Below are 20,127 nucleotides of genomic sequence, written 5' to 3'. Positions count from 1 at the left end.
CGCTGTCTTGGCCAGAGCGACACACATGCATGCCAGAGTTCGGGTTTGGGTTCGCTTTCGCGTTCGGGTCTCGGTACGGGGCCACAGGCCGGATTTTGGCCAAAGATTTGCCCAGTCCACGACGAGGACAGGACAAACTGACAGGTGGACAGGTGGAGAGGGAGACAGGCGCACAGGCAGTAAGAGAGCCATGGAGCAGCTGCACTAGATTTTAGTGAAATGTTACTACTTCTGGAGCTGGGTCTGGGACTGCCACTGCTACTGTCAGAGCCAGATCCTGAGCCAGTGCCAGTGCCAGTCCTAGTGGCAGTACCGGTGCAGCTGCAGTTAAATATTCAAATTTATACAAAGCATCTTCAGGTGCTCGTTGAGCAGTTGTGTGTTGCCTGTTTACCAACTACAAACTATGTGTCAACAGCGGCTCAGGCCCGAGACAGATGAAGAAAGCATCTACTTCCTTCTCCTCCGGGCTTCAGGCTGCTGCATTATTTATCTTTAAGGGAGAAGCGAGGCCCATCCACAACAGCTGGAGCAGGAGAAGGAGCACTAGCTCAATCCCCCGCCCCTGTTCTAGCACTCACCTTAGCCGGGTAGCAGGTCGAGGCTGCTTGGGATGCTCTCCATTTTCTGCATTTCAATTACAGACTACCATCATCATCATTCACATTCGCATTCACATCATCCTCATAGACAGCATCAGTATGCGCACTCGGTGCCACTGTTTGAGAGCTGGGCTCTAGCCTAGAACCTACCATTCAGTCAGAGCCAGAGCTAGAGAAGGAGCGAGTACGAGTACGAATACGGGTACGGGTACGCGTACGGGTACGGGTATATTTCGAATCGAAATGCGAGTGCGGGTGTGCTGGAAATTATAAGCGACCCTGGACATGGTTGGGTGTAGCCATATTCCAAATGGAATGCATGAATGTATAATTCCAAATGTATTTATACATTTCACTAATGAGGGATCTGGCGCCTTCTCACATCTCTATCTCTATTTCTACCTCTGGCACTCGACCCCTCCCTGTCCTTGTCCTGATACTAGCGGAGTTTTTAAGCCCCGGACACGGCTAATGGTCACTGGACTGAGAGTAGAAGCAGAAGCAGGATCAGCAGAAGTAGCAGGAGGAGCAGGAGCAGGAGAGAGTCACGTAATCAGCTTACGTAAATGTGCGTGGCTGCGGTCAAATGTAGTTGAAGGATTTGCGCCAGGAGAAAAGAAGGAGCAGCAGAAAGGATTTCCCAGCTGTAATCCAGCGGCCAAGCGGGGTGGCACTCTGAAGCGATGGACGATGAAGCGATGGGGCAATATATCGTAAGAGTAAGAGCCAATGCCCAAAAACAAGTCGAGAGGAGTCAATGGTTTCAGGAGTCAGTAGACTTATCCTTTCTTGAGCATGCTTTGTAGGAATTGCCATGGGTGCAACTTCAAAAGAGCAATATTACGAGCATCTAGACATCGTTTTCACTCACATGGGCTCTAATTAATGAAGTATGGTTCTATGAGAGTCGGATCGACCTCTGTTTGAAAACCATTTGACAGAAACCAGCAGGCCTTGAATTCGGTTCGACTTCAGCTCTGTCCTAGACCCTGGAATTTATTCCGAACTTATTCAGTTAACACTTGCTTGTAGCAGAGAAAACATCTGCTTTTGTTCGGGAAAAAAAAAATTCAAAATTTGTGAAAAATAAAGAAAAATCGTTTTTGGAAAAAAATTTCGGTAAAAGTGAATAAAATTCAAAGTTAAATATAAATTTTTCGTTGTTGGAAATACTCGTAAATTTCCTTTCATAGTGCGCATAAAGTGAGAACAAGTTCTGATGTAAATTTGAATACAAATTGATTAATTAACTAAGTAATGTGTATTGAATACATTAAATAGTTACTATAAATTAGTTTGTATTCGAATTGAATTCAGAACCTATCGTTTGCTTCTAGTGTACTCTCGTACTTACATATATCAAGGATATTTCTTATTTTACTACATGAGTGCAAGACTTGTGTATGTGTAAGTGCGCTGACATATTTGTGATTCGGAGAAGCAATTGAAATTAATTCCAGTTCCAGGCTGCTGCTGCATTTCGATTGACATTAGACACAACAGATTGACAAACGATAACGTGAAATAGTTCCAAATGGTAACGAAATTTTCGAAATTTGTCTGTCATTATGGATGAACAACAAGTCCCCAACGCAACATTAGTTTACATTTTTAATCATCTTTAATACTGGTAAGGGAAAGTACTCAGTTATAATAAATGTTTCCTATTAATGTCACTAATTTCTCCAGACACCAGGCGTACACACTTTGTATGAGTCTTTGCAATGCAGCTTACATTCAACAAGACAACGACTACCTATACTTCAATACTTCAATACCAAATTGCGGCGGTCATTATTGATGCTTACACTTTAGATTTAATTGAATGTGAAGTGAGTGAAAGTACCTGATCATCATCAACGTTTCCTATTAATTTTTTTCATTTCACCAGATTATTATATACTGGCGTGCAGCCCCTGCCCTCTAACAAAAAACTAATGAACACAGTTCGGTGTGGTACCGGTGCCTCATACACAGGACGAGCAGATTGCACCCGCAACTTTTCTTTTAGGTGTGACAATACATCTAATTTCAAAACAGGGAATACCCTAATACAAATATTCCACATACACCGCAAGTGCCATGAACAATAAATAATATATTTTATAATTCACACGTGTTATTCCTTCCACCGATATCATAATCCCCTATGTGTTGATGCGGAGTATTGAATTCAAATTCACCCGGGTATTCAATTCACAAATGGGTAGATTCCCGTGTACATGTGCGTTACGGCGTTACGCGTTCAGATTCAAGACCTCTTAGTGATCGAAAGGGGTACCTAATGCCTCGAAGTATAAAGTAACGGCATTTCATCGTTCAAGTCCCTTGTTGACTCTTTACACCCTATGCGGTGGTTCTCTCGAGAAAATTATCCTGGTGGATGATCTTGGTGTTATTCTAGATCCCAAGCTTAAGTTTTCTGAACATCCGGTTTTAGAATAGGGCTCTTGTGTATTATGCCGTCAGTATAAAGTACAGGACCGTAAAGAATCAGTAAAAAAAAAAAAATTTTTAGTTTTTTCTCTGCGGGATCTAGTTGTAATTTTAGCTCTAATTTCCCTCGAATGTTAGTCAAACCTCTATGTATCTTGCCTGCATGTTCGCGATCGATTCGGTTTACGCGTCGCGCGTCATACGGCAGCGCTCCTCGTTCGGTTGTGCGGGAGGAGAGCTGCATTCCTGCCTGGGATACAAATGGATAAAAACAATAGTTCCTTTAGTGCATACTTTGTCTTAGAAATGCCTACAGGAAGACTCTTCTTGTTGAAATCTTTCGAAATCTGTATTTCGCATCATGCTCAAATACATCCTGAATCTCTTATATGTAGATGTTGACCTGATGAGCCGCTTAATACATATTTCATCCGTTCCAAAATGGCCATTAGGTATGGCTCCTTTGGTGCGGCATGGCACCGCTTCGAAACCGGGATCGGAGACATGTGGTGGCACCGGAGCAGATATAATGACCTCCAAGATGGCCAAGAGTAGAGTAGTGATGCCCCTTCACTTGATGTCAAATTAATTGCATTGTTTTAACCACAAATTACAAGGCTGCACCAGGCACTAAACACCACAAACGTCCACGTTGGCTTCTTCCACTTGGTCCGGCTCCTATTCCTGCCCAATCTCCAACTCTAGGTCCGATTTCCTGTCCTCCCCTAACACCAACCCAGCTCCAACTCCAACTGCAGCTGCATACAGCTCTCTTCAAGGGCCAACCTGTGTGTGTTTACGGCTGTCCGTGGGTGGCTAGGTGAGAGTGAGAGCACCTGTAAAAAGAATCAATTGTGTGTGACCAAATTAAGTTCCCCGACTCACCCGCTAGGTGCTGGCTGGGAGCAGGCTCCCATTGTCAAGTGGAAGCAAAATGGGGATACATTTGAATAGAGTGGCGAGGGCTCGAGCGCAGGACGCAGGGCGCAAAGGTGCAGGACGATTCGGGAGCTGACGGAGGTAGCCCGATCCAGGTGTTGCCCAGCCAGAGGAAACAGAGCACAGCAGTTGTGTGAAGGGGGAGTTTGGCCAAATTAAAAACACTCTGTGTGAGAGGCAAGACATGTGTAACTCCGTTCGGTCTCCGGTTTTAACTTTTGCAAGAAATTTCCGATTTACTTTTGTAATCGCAAAAATTAGACGCTTCCATTTTCCGTTTTTAGCATTAACAATTAGAGGAACTTAGCTAGTATCTTTTTATAGTTAATTTTTTATGGTGCGCCACATTCCAGCGATGGATTTTGTAGTGCGCGATAAAAGTTACAAAGAAATGGCTGGAAACTTGGAGGGACTCGGACCTTGAATCGCCAAAATCAAAAATTAAATTGAGAATAATTAATTAGGATTACAATTTTGGTTAGTGTCTAAAATTTCGTTGATTTCCCTATTGGCATCAACATATAATTATCTGTTTTTAAAGACTTTACTAAGTCAACATATAAGTAGGTGTATAGAACAGTTTTGTAACTTAAAAAGACTCCGGTTCATTCCTGGCACCAAGATATACTCGTAAGTAATCTACGGAATGACAAAAATATCCTGCCCTAGAAGCTGGTGGATGTGGGCTGTGTGTCTCGCGTTTGGACCCCAGGGCCAGGCGTGTGCATGTGACAAAAGCAGCTGCCTTTTGTTTGGCCAGGGCAACCCTGACTCGTGTGTGTCTATGGCTTTCTGCTCTGTGCTCTGTGAGAGCTGAGGCATTCAAATAATTAAACTCATCAGGCAGCCATCTCCTGTTCCACCTCCTGCTCCGCTTGGTCTAATCTTCTTTGTCTTCCTTTTATTACAGCGCCGAGTCCTGGGTCGAGTCAGGGGCCCCCGCCCACACCGCATCCCAGGCACACACGAAGCACGCATAATCCTTGATCTTTTGTTAGTTGTTTGCTCAACTTCTGCTCTCTGTCTTGTTCCCCAACCCCCACCCCCAGCCTCACCCCCAGCCTCACCCCCAGCCTCACGCCTAGCCGCATCCCCACCCCCCCGCCGCTAAATTATTAATTAAAGTATTTAACAAATATGCAAAAGTTTGCCATGAGTCACCGCACCTAATCCTGGTCACGCCCCAGCCTTGGAGGCATAGAGTGGCGAGGCGAGGCGAACCGAAGCGTGGCGAGTGGAGTCGAGTTTATTCTTCCGAGTTAATAATGTGTCCAGCACACAGACGGAGACAATGAATGTGTGTTGACAGTACATCTTTTTGATGTTCCGTTTCCGCATCAAAGGCCACTCGCAAAGTTGTTCAGATTTTAATGCTGCAGACTCCTCCGGGACCCATCCTCAGACGCACCCCCCGCTTCCATTCACAGAAAGCCATTGGTATCGTAGAAAGTGCTTTAGATCAGCTGCTCACAATTGTACATGCATATACATATGTACATTTATGTCGTAAATTATTTCTTGCACTTGCACCTCAGACCAATTACTATATAGGGTTTCTGCGCTTGTTCTGTAGGGATTGGTTTGTATTTTAGATAATCTTGATTTGGCAAACGTCCGTTTCTTATTCTCTTATTAACATTATGACTAAATACAATTTAATGTTATGTTCAAATGTAGCTGTGATTGTATGCATATCTTCACTGGATATAGTACAGGTATAATTACATCAGATATCGTTCATATCTTCCTACTTTGAGTCAAGGTGAATTCTACTCCTGTCCTATTCTTAATTTGATTTCTTTTGTTCTTTTCTATCGATCCTTTCTTGATGTCAATCACTGATAGCTGCTGCTGACATCCACTCGCTGGCGAGAATTTCCTCTAGGCTCGGACGGTCAACGGGACTCCGTTGAAGGCACCAGATCACCAGCTGCTTAAAGGCTGAGCTGGCACTGAGCCAGCGCTCAGATTGCTGATTAAAGGACTCTAAGTGGATGCGCATCTTCAGGAGTACATGGGCGTTGAAGCTGTGATCCACGTGATCCGCCTGGTCCCGGCGAAAGGGAGCGTGACCCACCAACATGGTGTACAGCATGGCACCCAGGCTGTAGACGTCGACAGCAGGCGAGTAAGTCACCAAATGCAGGTCCGAAAGTAGCTCCGGGGAAGCATAGTCGACCGTGTAGCGCGGTGAGTCCTTCCAGCTCTGGAAGGTGCTGTTGTAGCTGTAGATTATAAAGGATTATACTCGAAGAAATGGCTTAGAAATATGAAGGACCCTCACCAGGCATTGCCAAAGTCAACCAGATTGACAGACAGATCCTTGCTGCCCACAAACACTACATTCTCGGGTTTCAGGTCACCATGGATGAACTTCTTAGAGTGGACATGGCGCAAGGCCTGAACAATCTGGCGGATGATCTCACGGCAGGCGTCCTCATCCAGCTGGTTGCGGAAAATGGGCCCGGTGAGCTCCTCGCCGCACAGGAACTTCGTGAGTATCCAGACGTCGCATTTGTCGCGGAACGTTTGATAGTAGGTAGCAATGTTTGTATGTTTTCGAAGACCCGAGCTGTCCAGGGCGCAGGAGATCAGGGCATCCACCTCGGAGACCCGAAACTTGGACAGCGGGACAACCTTGGCCATGAAGATCATGTTGGTGGGGCCATCCACCGCAATGTGGCACCTGCCGTATGCCCCGCTCGTAACGAGGCTACCCAGCTCGAGGCCTCTCGGCTTTGGCGGTATATTGCGCACTCCTGAATTGCAGTACTCAACCTGGCACTGGGCTTCCCATTGCAGCGGACCCACGTGCTCCGGCGCCACGTAGGTGTAGCCGCGGAAGAGTTGGCCGCTGCTGGTTGGGGCTTCGCACTCCGGATCCTCGGGCCGCTGATCCGTGAACTCGGTGCTAAAGTTCTGCACATCATCGTCGGCTGTGAGGGTGGGCTTAAAGGGCGCTGCATATAGCTTGGCCCTTACCGCACTCCAGTTGATGCCGTGGAAGAAGGCATGCTCCTTGACTTCGCGGGCACCGCGATCATTCCCGCCCAGGCGGTACATGGGGTCCTTCTCCAGAGTCCTTAGCAAAAAGTCCTTGGCAATGGGGCCGATGCTTTCAGGAATCAAGGGCTGACACTCTTGTATGCGTCGAACGATTTGCCGATTCCCGAGCTTGGATCCAAAGGGTGGCTCTCCGATGAGCATCTCGAAGGTTAGGACTCCCAAGGACCACCAGTCGACGGCGTAGTCGTAGCCCTTCTGCCGCGATTGAATCATCTCCGGGGCGATGTACTCCATGGTGCCACAGAAGCTGTTCGCTCGATACGCATTCGCCGGCGTGAGAAACTTCGACAGTCCGAAGTCAGTGAGAACCACATGGCCGTCTGCATCCAGCAAGATGTTTTCGAGCTTGATGTCGCGATACACGATGCCCAGGCGGTGCACCTCCTCCAGGGCCAGCACCAGCTCTGCAATGTAGAATCGAGCACGCGCCTCGTCGAAGGGCCCCTGCTGTATGAGGTGCGTGAATAGCTCCCCGCCTATGGCAAAGTCCATCACGAGGTACAACTTTGACGAGGACTGGAATGCATAGTGGAGGCTTGCGATGAAGGGGCTGCGGTTCACGACCTGCATGGCCACGCGCTCCGTGCGTGTGTGATCGGCTGTACACCATTCCCTCACCACATCCGTCTTGTTCAGGACCTTCATCGCGTAGAGTGCACCCACGTCGGATCGCGTTAGTTTTCGCACCAGAAACACACGGCCAAAGGCTCCTGAACCCAGAAGCTGCAGAATTTGGAAATCATTCGGACCCACTGCCTGGTCGTGAAAAGGGGTACCATAGAAACTCAGGTCGGTGATGATCTCCAGTTTCCGATGTTCGGGGACATTGCTCAGCCTCAGGGACATTTCATATGCTGGTGGTTCTTGTTCGGAGGCCATTGCGCCTTCTAAAGGCTCTGCGTCCACGTCCAAGTCACGATACAATTCAGAGTTCAGGGCGCGATAGTCTGCTTCCAAGTCCAAGTAGTCGTGTTCCTCGCTTTCGGAATCGGAGATGCAGATCACCTCTGTCGCATTTATGCTTGGGGTCGAGGACGAGGGCGCAGACAGGGGCTGCTTGTTCCTGCTGGGCCCGTACCTCCAATCAGTCGTGCATCTGACGCCCCTCCGCTGTCCATTGCTATTCGGGTGCAGGACTTCCATTCTTCCCGCTGCAGTCGAGGCAGGTGGTGCCACCTGCTGTGGTGCCGCCGGAGTTAGTCCGATGCCACTGACACTGCTCTTAATCATCCATTGGCTCCTTTGCGCGGCACTCATCTCTCCCCATTTGATTTCATCCTAGACAATGATAAAATTCTTGTATTAGATATTAGTTTCAAGCTTAAACGTGCGTAAAATGCCGAAGAAAAATGCATCAACGAAATTTGCAAGTCTCAAGAAATACTAAAAAGAAATCTCTTGTCCACGTATGTGTGTAAGGACATTTATAGTAAAGCACTATCGGACTTTGTGTATGCTTAGATGTGGTTATTTTTAGAAGAATTTCGAAAATAAAGAGACGTGAAAAAACATCCCGAAACTTGTTCCCCCGGCTTCCACAATATGTAAGTATCCTACGAGTACCATGCTTATGAATTTGAGGGCCTGGGAATCGCCGAATCACAGTGGGGCCTTCGGCCGTTCCAGCTTAATGAAGGAATAACGATATCTTCATTATAAAACTTCGTTCGAAAGGAAAATGTAAAAGGTGTTCCAAAGTCTAGAATGTTACCAGTAATTTGATTCCCGTGCATATTTGCAGATATAAGATAATAAATTTGTATTTTTCTTGGATCCATTAGAAACTTTTAATTGTCAATTTCGCCGCACATTCAAATAAAACTTGGTCCAATTGTTTATTGTTGCACAAAATAATCATCCAAATTGGAGCGAATTTTGTGATCTCCCATGTAAAAGGGACATATCTATACATAGATACATAGATCATATAAACATTATAGGGATGATATCATTCATATTCATATATGTATTCGTTAGTATATGGATATATATGGATATTATATTCCTGAACAGCACTGGATTTAAGAGCAATCTCGCCCAAAGCGGACAAAGTAGCGCTAACCTATGGCCCATCTCCTTAACTTAAACTATCTCCTATTTTCATAAATTTGTGAGTTCAAGTTCTTTGATGTGTTGTCATATCAATTCCGAGTACAAATCTATGCTATGTCATTAACAATGTATAGTATTTGGATTCCTTCTTTGTGAAAGCAGAATCTGATTGAATTTGTAAGTTAGTCAATAAAAAACCAGCGGTTGGCGGCGCAGCGGAAGAGAAACGATATTCCTTTTTTGAAATGTTTATGGTCGTATGATATACATAAAGCATAACTAAGACAAAGACGTACATAAATTGCGGTCTCCGTCAAGTAAAGTATAACAATTGATCATTTCAGCCGCTGTTCTTTTCCCGTGAGGAAATCTCTTTCTTTCAGATAAGAGAGGTAGTGAAGTCTGGTGTCAGACGACCATAATTTTGCTATTCCAGTGAACTGTGCCAACCAGTGGAGGGAGTGTCAGTGATCCCCTTGCGGGGGGATCAAAAGCCTATACCACTGGGATCGCCTTTCTGTCTGATTTCAGTTTATTCTATGCATTTGTTTGCTTACTTTGTTTACGAATTCGATTCGCTGTTGAATGTATGTGCAATAATGGTGTTTTCTGTTACTCGGATGTCGGCATGGGCGTCTTCTTACAATTTTGTTAGTATAAGCATTTTTACACCCGATACTCAATCAGTATAGGGGTATATTAGAAATGAGCTGAAAGTGGATGTAACGTCCAAAACTAAGTGTTCCGACCCCAATAAGTATATATAATCTTGATCAGCATCAATAGCCGAGTCGATAGAGCCATGTCTGTCTGTCTGTCTGCCCGTCCGTCCGTCTGTCCGTCCGTCTGTCCGTCCGTCCGTCTGTCTGTCCGTCGCTCTGAGCGCCTAGTTCTGAAAGACTATGAGAGCTAAGGCAACCAAATTTGGTATTTGCACTCCTGTGATATCGCACCTGCACAGGTGTATTTCAAAACACCGCAATACCCCTTTCCGCCCCCACAAAGGACGAAAATCTGTGCTATCCACAATCTTAAACATACGAGAAAACCAAAACAGCAGAATCGTAGAGAATGCCCATATCTTCTGGACTGCCGAATACGGCTTGGATCGGATTATTATAGCCAGAAAGAACAAATCAATTAGCAGCCACACACACACTGTTCGTAGTACTGACTGAGTATCGGGTCTATATGTAGAGTTCATCCTCGTTTATCCTCGATTTCGGCAGACAGAAAAATAAGACTAGACGTAGAGGCGCCTCCGTACGCACATTCTTCATTACCCTGAAGGCATCTTTTAATTAATTTAAGCCACCTGACACTGTTTCACGGGACCACAAAGTCTCGAATTTCCTAAACAACCAATCGCAACTGCGGCAATCGCCTGGGGCTCACTTGTGCTTCCGGTCTTCCATCTACTACGTTGCAGATACAATGAACTATCAGCAATCAGAACATCTATTAATTCGAACACCATTTCTTTTCCTTCATTCACTTTTTAAATATAATTATTCGACCATCGGATAAACCACACTGGGACCAAAGGTGACCTTGCCCCAGTGACTATTGTACAAGAACAGAGGGGAATGCCTTGTTGGCTTTTGCTTAAATAGTTGATTCTTCAGAATCCACATATTTCCCCCAAATTTCAGACGCTTTTTGAAGCAGATGCGTACCATGGCTCGGGGATTCTGCCGAATTAGATATTCGATGTGCACTTCATTCGATTTTCTTGTCCGACTATGTTTCGATTGAGATTTTCGTTTATGAGATTCGCCATTAAAGAAAAATAATGCAAACTGATTGACGCCGCTCTCCTGCTCTTGCTTATAAGGTGCCGGTGTTCCCGGCCCGAAGAAAGCTGGCAGCGGCCCAACATCTAACTGTCCCTGTCGCCCGCGGAAAGGTATACGCCCAGCTGGAACCAACACAAGCAAGAGCCCCAGCGATCACGCACGCTGGAGAAGCACCTCGGCCCCTCAAGAGAATATCGCATTCTTCTCTTTATTAAGAGCTGATAGCCCCTTAGATCTTCCATCAGTGAGCTCTCATTTGGGATCTCTAATCGGTGTGTGCTCTATAAGAGAGAGCTTGAGCTGAAAGAGCAACTTCAAAAGAAAGCTCATGTGCGATAGAGAGACTCAGGCTGCGATCGATTGCATATCTGTGTTCGCCATGTTGCAGACTCATGGAATTGCAACATGTTGGCCAGATTAATTAAATGCATTTAATGTAATTATGTATATGTAGATAAAAAAGCAATAAACGTTACTCTTTGGACTCCCTTGAAATGTGTAGCAGCTCTGTTTGGAAGTTGGTTTGGCCTTGGCTTTAATATCTGCTGCTACTTCTGGACTTCAAGGATTTTCCGAACCACCTCCTCCTGATTTTCCAGTTTAATATGCTCTGGTGCGTCGCATTGGTTGCAGAAATACTACTAGAGCCGTAATTGGATCTGTAGTTGAATCGATATTAACGGAATTATTTCGGGACCCCCGGAAATCCGCAGAGCTATCATGCCAAATGTTTATAGCGAGACTTTCAAGATATGCAGTCCATTACGACTTGCGTGTGTTGTACCAAACGACTATCTGAAAGTCGCAGCACTACCATTTCGTCGTCTACCAGCCGTTGCCGACCGACCTTATGAACGGGGCGCTGATCACCCTATCACCCTCGACGACACCGTCCTGCTCTTGACCCGAGGATGCCTGTCGAGCTGCACGACACCGCGCAAGTGCACATCACGTGTGCTGCCTTGCGCCCCGGCAGCTCCGGTACGCTGGCCGTGGGATGTGCTGCAGGGTTATGCATTTGGGAAAATAACAGTAAAATGAGTCTGCTGAGTGTCCTGGGACACAAATATGTGACGTCCTTGAGCTGGAACAAGACTAAAACGCACCTGGTGAGTGCGGCAGTTCGCACCCACCACATAGTCCTCTGGGATATGGACTGGGCGGCCTTATGACTTCCTACCATAAGGTGCTCCACAGCCCTGACTTTGAGTTGCTTCTCTGTGCAGACAACCATTCTCAGGCAAGCATCTGTTGCATGAATCAAGGCTTAAATAACTTGGATCCCGAGGCGCTGCAGCGGGACCTGGTCGTCCTGAAGGCCACACTTCATTCTTCAGTCTGGGCGACCATCGCCAGTTGCCAGTATCTGCTGCTCGTCCATGAGGAGGACTCCACGACAGGACTGTACGCCATCACTGGCCGCCCTGACGATCTGGAAAGTCAACCCGATATGATTGTTGTCGGGCTACAAAACAACTTTCTGGCGATTAAGTTGTAGAAGAAACACTTCACTAAGTTCCAACTGGTCCAATGTGAGAACTCCCCCCCGAACATCATTCCCTCTGGATCATTCCATCGTACTAATAGCAAAGGAGAAGAATATGAGGAAATGATTTCCGATTGTATAGAGTTTGGCGAAGGCGCGTCCCCCGAGTCCAATCTACTATTGCTTGGTCTACCGGATGTGTTCCCGGAAGAATCCCTGCATCCATGTTTTTGGATGACGCTGCGGAAGAGAAAGATGCTCAGGATGCATTGCACTTTTCTAATTATTTTTTAGCTTTTGTATCACTTTTTTTGGAAATTTACTATTCCTAGTCACAAATTTCACACATTTTTCTATATTCATCAAAAAAAGCTGCTCGAATCTGGCTATGCCAGAGTCTTGATCTGAGGATTCTAATATAGGTAGGCTATTTTTCTGGTCTTACTTTATGGCTCTGCTTCCCACTAACGAAAGATGCGAAAGGCAAGGAACTCGAGAGTCTGCTCCATTATGTAGTGATCCAAGGCTGGCGGGTCTGTTCTGCGGCTTATATGATCCGATTTTGGGATAAATATCAGCACTCCTCCTTTATTTATCCTCAATTATTTATTTATCTTTTCATCTTTATTTTCTAGTTCGATTTCCGTTGGCTTTTCTGCAGGTTTACTCTGGCTGTTAAAAATATTCGTGCTTGTCCGGACATACATCTGTTATAGTACATTACCCTGATAACTGTACCCCAGATTCCCAGATTCGATGATTCGCAGTATCGCAGATTCGCGGTGGCCTTTCCAGTCCCTGTGCCGCTGGGCCAACATCCAATTGCGCTGGCTGCCATTCAGAAAGAAAACTTTCGAGTGATGTGATTATCCTGTGCTGCATTCGAGCTGCCGGTGCCGGGTGCCGTTCAGGTTGCAGGCCCCCGGAATGGGAGTGGGGATGGAAATGGAAATGGAAGTTCGAACGAGAGTTGGCCGAGACCTGGAAAATGAGGCAAAACAAATGCGATGAGCAGAACGCAACGGAACGGAGAGCATTCGCCCGGAGCAGCAGTCAAGTGGAGAATTACTGAAATTAATTTTGAAACATGTTAGCAACTTTAATGAGATTTGCGGTGGCCTCTCTCTTCTCTCTCCACTCGCCACTCACCCAGCACTCTCCAGTCTGCAGATGTATGTGAGAATATCCCTCGCTATCCGAGTGTGCGTGTATCCTGTGGCTTTAGTGGGTTAAGCGGCTTATGTTGTTGCTAAGTGGCAAAAGAGCAAACCACCGAATGGTAAAAAGCATAATTAGTTGCATGCAACATCATGGCTACTGACACATACACGCACACACACACACACATAGCCATTCATCGCCCAGCCCTCCGAAGGGACTTACCCGGAAACCCATTACGGTTGCCCCTGACAAAACTGAAATCAACTGAAAGCTGAAAATGGTTTTACGAGCTCCGCTTTTTTCCCTCAAATTTGGTTCGGGGATACCCTTCCTATAAGCCTACATATAGGCAAATATTTTATTGATCATCAAATCTGCGATACTTAGTTGTCATATTTGATTGGCATAATTGATCGAATCCATGTGGCCTTTATATCAGTGCTCGACGAGTTCTACAAACATCTCACATAACCTTTTTTGAACTCTTGCGGAGGTTATTATGATCCTTCAAAAGATTGTTTTGTTGGTATGGCTACTATCTTGTATTGTAAATTGGATCTCTATACCAAACTTTTTCATATTTTAATCAGCCTCATTAATCATCTGAATATCTAATGACATAAATTCGTTCATTGATACTACAAAAATATATTTCTCATAAGGGGCAAGACCATTAAGCCCTCGCTTCACTCGACAACCAGCCCCCGGCTGACTCGCTCCTTGATATTCTTGATATTCATATTCTTGATCAGCATAAAAGTCGAGTCGGTGTCTTCATATTGTATATGTATGTATGTATATCTGATGACTTTATTTCCAGTTCGGTTTTTTGCTTGTTTCTTTAAGTCTAAACCTATTTCAAGAGGAGATCCATGGCACCTGTCGTCCCGTTCTCTAAGTACTCCTGGTGCTCCGATGTCCCATCTAAGTGATTAACTAAAAGGAATATATGTATGTACTCGTGTGTGCACATATCTATCCATCTATCGATACAAGCCCAGAGCCAGACCCAGACCCCAGCCCCACAGCAACCACTCGCTTCAAAGTTTTCCGAGGGGAGGGAGCCCGAGACCGACCACTAGAGTGGAGCAAAGTAAAGTAAAAAGCAAACTGAACGAAGAAAATTGAATTTGTAAAAGGGTGAAGACAGGACGCCCCGGACCAGGGCAGACTGGCCACTGCGGCACAACCAATTGCAAACAGTGCAAGAGAGGGGGAGAGAGAGGGAGAGGGCGCTGGGAGAGAGGAGAGAGGGGAGAGAGAAGGAGCAAAGCGAAAGAGAAAGAGATGGGTAGCAAGTGAATTAGTGGGAAAAACTAAAACTGAAACTAAAAACTCAGCAAGATTAATAGGAACACGTAAAATGTAATTATTTTCCTGTACTTGTGCTATTTGTGCCCAGGCACTCGGGCACTCTATACTCCTACAGACACACACACACACACACTCACACATGAGAGACTCTCGGATGAAGAGAGTCCTCTGTGTGTGTGTGTGGGAGGGAAAAGCTTCACGCGCCTGGCATGACAACTTTGAGCATTTTTAGCCTGAAACAAGGACTACACATGGGGATTCTTGCTCCTGGTGCTGCCTGTCCATGTGTGTGTCTGTGTGTGTGTCCCTCCCGTCTACTTTTCCCCCTATCTATGTGTGGGTGTAAACTGTTTTGCCCCAAGTAGTTTTCTTGTGTAATTATAATTGCATAATTTATTTATAATATGATTTTCATGCTGTTTTCCCTCGCACACAGAGATCCGTGATGGAGCTGGAAGCAGCAAGGACCTCTGAGCGCTGAGCGCTGGGGCAGGAGGGTGCATTACAAAGGGGGGGTTGATGTGGGGCCTGAGGAATTTTGTGGACTGAGTTCTGCAGGGGGACGGAGATAGTCCAGGATGATGGGAGTCCTCACGGCACAGTTTATTTATGTTTCACCGAATGCATTGGCAAGTACTGTCCAAGGAGGGGACAGCTCCTGCTCTCCTGCTCTCTCCACTTAGGCCCCCCTCACCATTTACCCCCCTTCCCTCTAACCACACTTCCCTGTGGGGCAGCCATGAATTGCCTAAAGGACCAACACACAGAGACCCACACAGTCGAGGCCAAGTCAACCAGCCAAACTGCACTTTGGGCCAAAGTGAAATGTTACCAAACTTCCACAGAAACATAGGGAGACAGGAGGAGTGAGGGAGACAGAAGAAGGCACATCGAAACAGACAGAGATAGCGACAGGATACCCCTAGTAGGGGTAGTGGCACTGGCAGTGTCCTGAGAGTACGGGCACGGGGTGTACGTGCCAGTGCTCCAAGTTCATTATGTCTGGGCATATAAATTTCACTTGGCCGCAGACCGAAATCGGAGTCAAACGGCTCCGGAGGCATTTAGGTGTATAATATGTCACGTGGACACAGAAACACACACTCGCACACACACACACACAAAGGACACTTGATGAAATGTGTGAAGCCATGGCTTTTACCAAAAATATGAAAAATAAATACATATTTTGGTTTCCCCTCATTTTTGGTTGAACGCGACTTTAATGAAGGTTGCACAGATTTCAATGCTAAAAAACTTGCAAAGTATTAGATTTCAGGGGAAAACCAACCACTGGAATACTAAGAGGGGCAAATAGATATAGAGAGGGAGAGGACAGAGAGGATTACCAGGGAACAGCCTCTAGAACTTTCTGTACTATCGTATAAAGCCCATCTCCAAGGACAAACAAATGTAATGTCATCGCACATTCATCACTTTATATTGGACCTAAATTAAACAGTAATCGGTTGCTGATTAACGTTTACATATTTTGACGTTTTCAGGGACGTACACATTTCAGATTCCAGATCCAGAGAATAGTTGGAATATATGGTTTCTTTATGGGCGGTAGCCACCGCTGCCCTTCTTCTCACTGGTTTGGGAATATCCTTCCACTTTGCGCAGCCCTAGGATGTCTGCCAATCGCCATTAATCGGATAGCTTACCATGGATCGCAGTCATTTGTCATGCTCATTTCATTCCAAAGAAAATAGAAATGGCAAACGGGATACATCTCTGGGAACTATCGATATCCCAATCAAGATACAACTATTCTGCATTCAAGATGCAGTTTTGTAATTAAACTTATTGTCCAGAGGTTGTTGCGAGTCGTACCCACAAATAGAAGGGGCGTCCTGTCGATGTTATTTGATGTAGTATTGATCCGATTGAGTGACCCATTTGGGCAGTGAAATGATTAGAAAGTTTGGAGTGGTCTGCAAAGAGATACAATTATTATAATTTATAATCATTATATCGCACTATCGCCTTCATGGGGTTCCCATCCCAAAGGTTATTGGGGTTACATACGAGTATTAATCAACTCTAACATTTCTCGCTCATTCCCAAAAACCTTGCCAAGAGCCAACAACAGTGCTTACCAACACTGGCCACGTATTAACAACACAGATAATCATTAAAATACATAGGCAAACTTATTTGTCGGGATCGTGGACTTTCGGGGGGTCACGAGCAAAGGAGCCAAGGAGCCAAGGAGCCCAGGAGCCACGAAGCGTGACAATCCATGCAAATGCACTAAGGAGAGGAAAAGATATGGCCTTAAGGGTGGTAACAGGTGGAGAGAGGTGGGGCAGGAGGACGAGGACATGGCCTTAAGGGTGGTAACAGGTAATCGTAATTGAAACAAAAGTTGTAGCCAAAGAAACTGTGGCATACGTTGCGGCGCCTTAAAAACCCATTTCCAACAGTTGACACGTGCCGCATCGTGCCGCGGCCTCTCCCCTTGCCCCATGCCCCACAGTCTCAACTCCGGCCCAACCGTCCCCATCCCACTATCCCCGCCCCGCATCCAGTGGCAGTGGCAGTGATCTGGAGATGCCCCCGTATGAAAATCACGCGACCGCATGCGAAGTAAACAACGTGAAATGAAAGTCATGCGTCGCATTTTAAAATACGCCGTTGTACCCGGGACATGTGCACCTTATACATGTCCTCCCTGCCACCCAGCAAAACTCCACACCTCCACAGCTCCACAGCTCCATCCCCACAGTATTCAGTCCTCAGCCCACGCACAACACCAGTGTTTTTGGCACAGAGATGCGCATAATATAAAAGACAAATTTTCGTTGATACGGACTGGATAAAGGTACTCGTTGAAAAAAGTACGAATAGGAATGGAATGGAATGGAATAGGAGGGGTATGGACGCCACTTCCAAGTCCTGCTCCAGAATGCTGCATTTGTGAATGCGTCTCATTAATTTTATTGTATTCTGCGCCGAGGTAGCCGTACCTCTACCGACCTCAATCCCCTCACAGCAGAGCGCCACTTGCCACTTGCCCCTTGCCTCACTGCATTAGCATTCGTCACGTCGCATGTTTGGCTGCTGTCGTGCAGCGAAACGGAAATGGCTCCAAAGTACAAAGCAATTTAATAAATGCCGGAATCACGTGAAGGTGTTAAACAAAACATTTCAAGCCCAAAACAAGAAGAAGAAGTTTAATTGAAATTTCCCCAGCACCATACGCACCTTAGAAGAGCAACAGGTGTGAACGGGTGAAAGGGTTCTACGTATAAACAGCAACAGCAATGTTTCCCACAGAAGCCACAGAAGCCAATCGCATCTTAGTGGTAGCAGGGTTACCGTTTTAGTTGCCGCTTTGGCTACCCTGGAACCCGAAGCCCTACAAAAGACGTAAAAAAGGAAGGATACCATCCACGATAGTTTTTTAAGCCACTCTTCAACAGAACTCTATAAAAATTAAAAATAGATACCCTAAACTAAACACCCTACCCTAAAGCTTCAGCTATATAACAAAAAAATAATTAAAATCTAAAATGTTTTAAAGAAGAAACTCCTCTGCAATCGCTTTAGCCAGAACCTAACCGGGCCTCGAATGGCCAAAATTCATGTCTACTCCGAGAAGTTCCATTTGGAGAGAGGGAGAGCTGTTCCGGTGGCGGGCCATTGGGACTTTTTCCTTCGTTTTGCTCCTCTTTTGCTCCAAAAAATGCCCTACTGCGATAATCGCAGATTTTCCATTTAATCGATGGTCGGGGATGCTTTGTTTATTCTTTTCCGTGTTCTGCTGGCTTGTAAAAACCGTAATTGGCATTTCACGCTGTATCTCCGCCTCCATTCCCCTTACTCCCGACCGCTCTGCTCTGGCTCTGGCTCTCACTGCCGCCCCTATGTTGCATATTTATTGCACTGACACAATCACACAGTCACACACACATGTGCATGTGCTTTTGTTCAAAGGCATTGCCAGCTTTCCAGCGCTAAGAGCTCCATTCGAATGCATTCGACCAGTCGACTGCTGCAAATTGTAGAGAGTCCTGTGAGCCCCGTGTTGCGGGAGGCTTTTGGCACCACTCTAAATTACGCTTTTGTTCTCTTAAATAACTGTCAATACTATGCCCAGTCTCAGAATCAGTATCAGTCCCTCCCTCCCCTGTGTTTTTTCCACTCTCCTGGCGTCCGCATCACCTGTTAATAATGAACGAAGCGTGTCGGTATTAAATGCGAATCTGACCTCAGCTGAGCTCAGCAACAACAGACGGTACCTCGGAAACAGCTCCGCTCCCTGTTTCGTCTCTCTTTACAGCCTGGCAGGGGGTATTTTTGATATGGCCAAGTGCCTACCACACATCGAAGGGTGTATTTGCAAGGCTATAGAATACAGTGCTAGTCAGCATCACCATCATTTAAAGATGGATGGAATGGTGTCTTGATGACCTGAACTCAATCATTAGCGCCATCATTATGTGTGTAGTCTCTTTCAGCCCTAAAGATACATATGCCCTCGGTATAGTTATCCCTATATCTGTTTCCCTCATTGCGAGATTGTGCTCTTGGATGGTTTACCCTCGTTGATGGATTCTGTTGAGGTGGGGGCGAAAGGGAATGAGGAGAGAGAGGGGAATGTTGAGGAGATTTTGAGGAGGACGCGGCTGGCATCAATTTGTAATTTCAATTAAAAATTTAAACTCCAAATGAGCATTCGCTGGCGTGGACCCGTCTGTTGGCCATTTAACGATAAAATGGATTTTCACTATCTTTCCTTCTCTCTCTCATTCTCTCCTTCTCTGGTGCATGCTCCTTCTCTTTCTCTCTGTGGGCCATAATTTGATATAGCGTATGCTCAAAATGGCGGCCCCGAGGCACTTAATTTGATTTCTTTCTTAAAATGGCTTTTCTATATACACTTCCCCCGGCTCAAGTGGGTGCAAAGGGGGGCAGAGTGTGGGAGTGCGACAGGGAGATACCACCTCCATTTTGCAGTTTGCTCGCATCGAATGCGTTCCTGTCCCTTCCATAGCTTCGTTAGAAGGCAAAGGTGAGGAGCAAATTGGATTATTGTCGTTCCCCTTACCCTCCCAACCTTCCTCCATATCAGCGTCCTTGGTATTGGATTTACAGGAGTGCAGGAGTACGATCAAATGGAGGGATAAGCGTCTCAAATAAGCATGGAATATGGAGTAAAATCGAAGAAGAATCAAACTGAAATATTGGAAGTAGTCCATCGCAACACGACTTCGAAAACAACATATATCTAAGGAAAAAGATATACTATATCTTTATGCATTTCCAT

General features: G+C 45.9%; 1 protein-coding gene and 1 long non-coding RNA gene across 14 annotated transcripts; one reads left to right on the top strand and one right to left on the bottom strand.

Moving 5' to 3' along the window:
• The first annotated feature begins 1,619 nt into the window (after nucleotides 1-1,619).
• On the top strand, nucleotides 1,620-2,711 carry LOC26531995 (uncharacterized). 13 transcript variants are annotated; one of them, XR_001452541.2, is made up of 5 exons: nucleotides 1,620-1,805; nucleotides 1,920-2,009; nucleotides 2,069-2,232; nucleotides 2,292-2,434; nucleotides 2,494-2,685. It is a non-coding gene; the product is annotated as an uncharacterized lncRNA (long non-coding RNA). The 13 variants fall into 13 exon arrangements; XR_001452543.2 differs by having other exon boundaries at nucleotides 1,621-1,805; nucleotides 1,940-2,009; XR_001452542.2 differs by having other exon boundaries at nucleotides 1,621-1,823; nucleotides 1,940-2,009.
• Nucleotides 2,712-5,579: 2,868 nt separating this feature from the next.
• LOC6901999 (chromosomal serine/threonine-protein kinase JIL-1-like) lies at nucleotides 5,580-10,903 on the bottom strand. Its single transcript, XM_002133497.3, has 3 exons — nucleotides 10,772-10,903; nucleotides 6,262-8,321; nucleotides 5,580-6,202 (listed from the first exon to the last, which is right to left on the bottom strand). Exons 1-3 carry the CDS (start codon nucleotides 10,772-10,774, stop codon nucleotides 5,809-5,811), a joined length of 2,457 nt encoding a protein of 818 aa, XP_002133533.3. The 5' UTR covers nucleotides 10,775-10,903; the 3' UTR covers nucleotides 5,580-5,808.
• Nucleotides 10,904-20,127: the final 9,224 nt, after the last annotated feature.

This window comes from Drosophila pseudoobscura, chromosome X, assembly GCF_009870125.1.
Source record: "Drosophila pseudoobscura strain MV-25-SWS-2005 chromosome X, UCI_Dpse_MV25, whole genome shotgun sequence".
Classification (NCBI taxonomy): domain Eukaryota; kingdom Metazoa; phylum Arthropoda; class Insecta; order Diptera; family Drosophilidae; genus Drosophila; species Drosophila pseudoobscura.
Note: the sequence above shows the minus strand (reverse complement) of the source record. Positions and strands in the feature narration are given on the sequence as shown.

Coding starts and splice junctions, on each gene's coding strand:
- LOC6901999 (XM_002133497.3), bottom strand. Junction 6,203..6,261: donor GTTGACTTTGGCAATGCCTG/GTGAGGGTCCTT, acceptor TATAATCTACAG/CTACAACAGCACCTTCCAGA.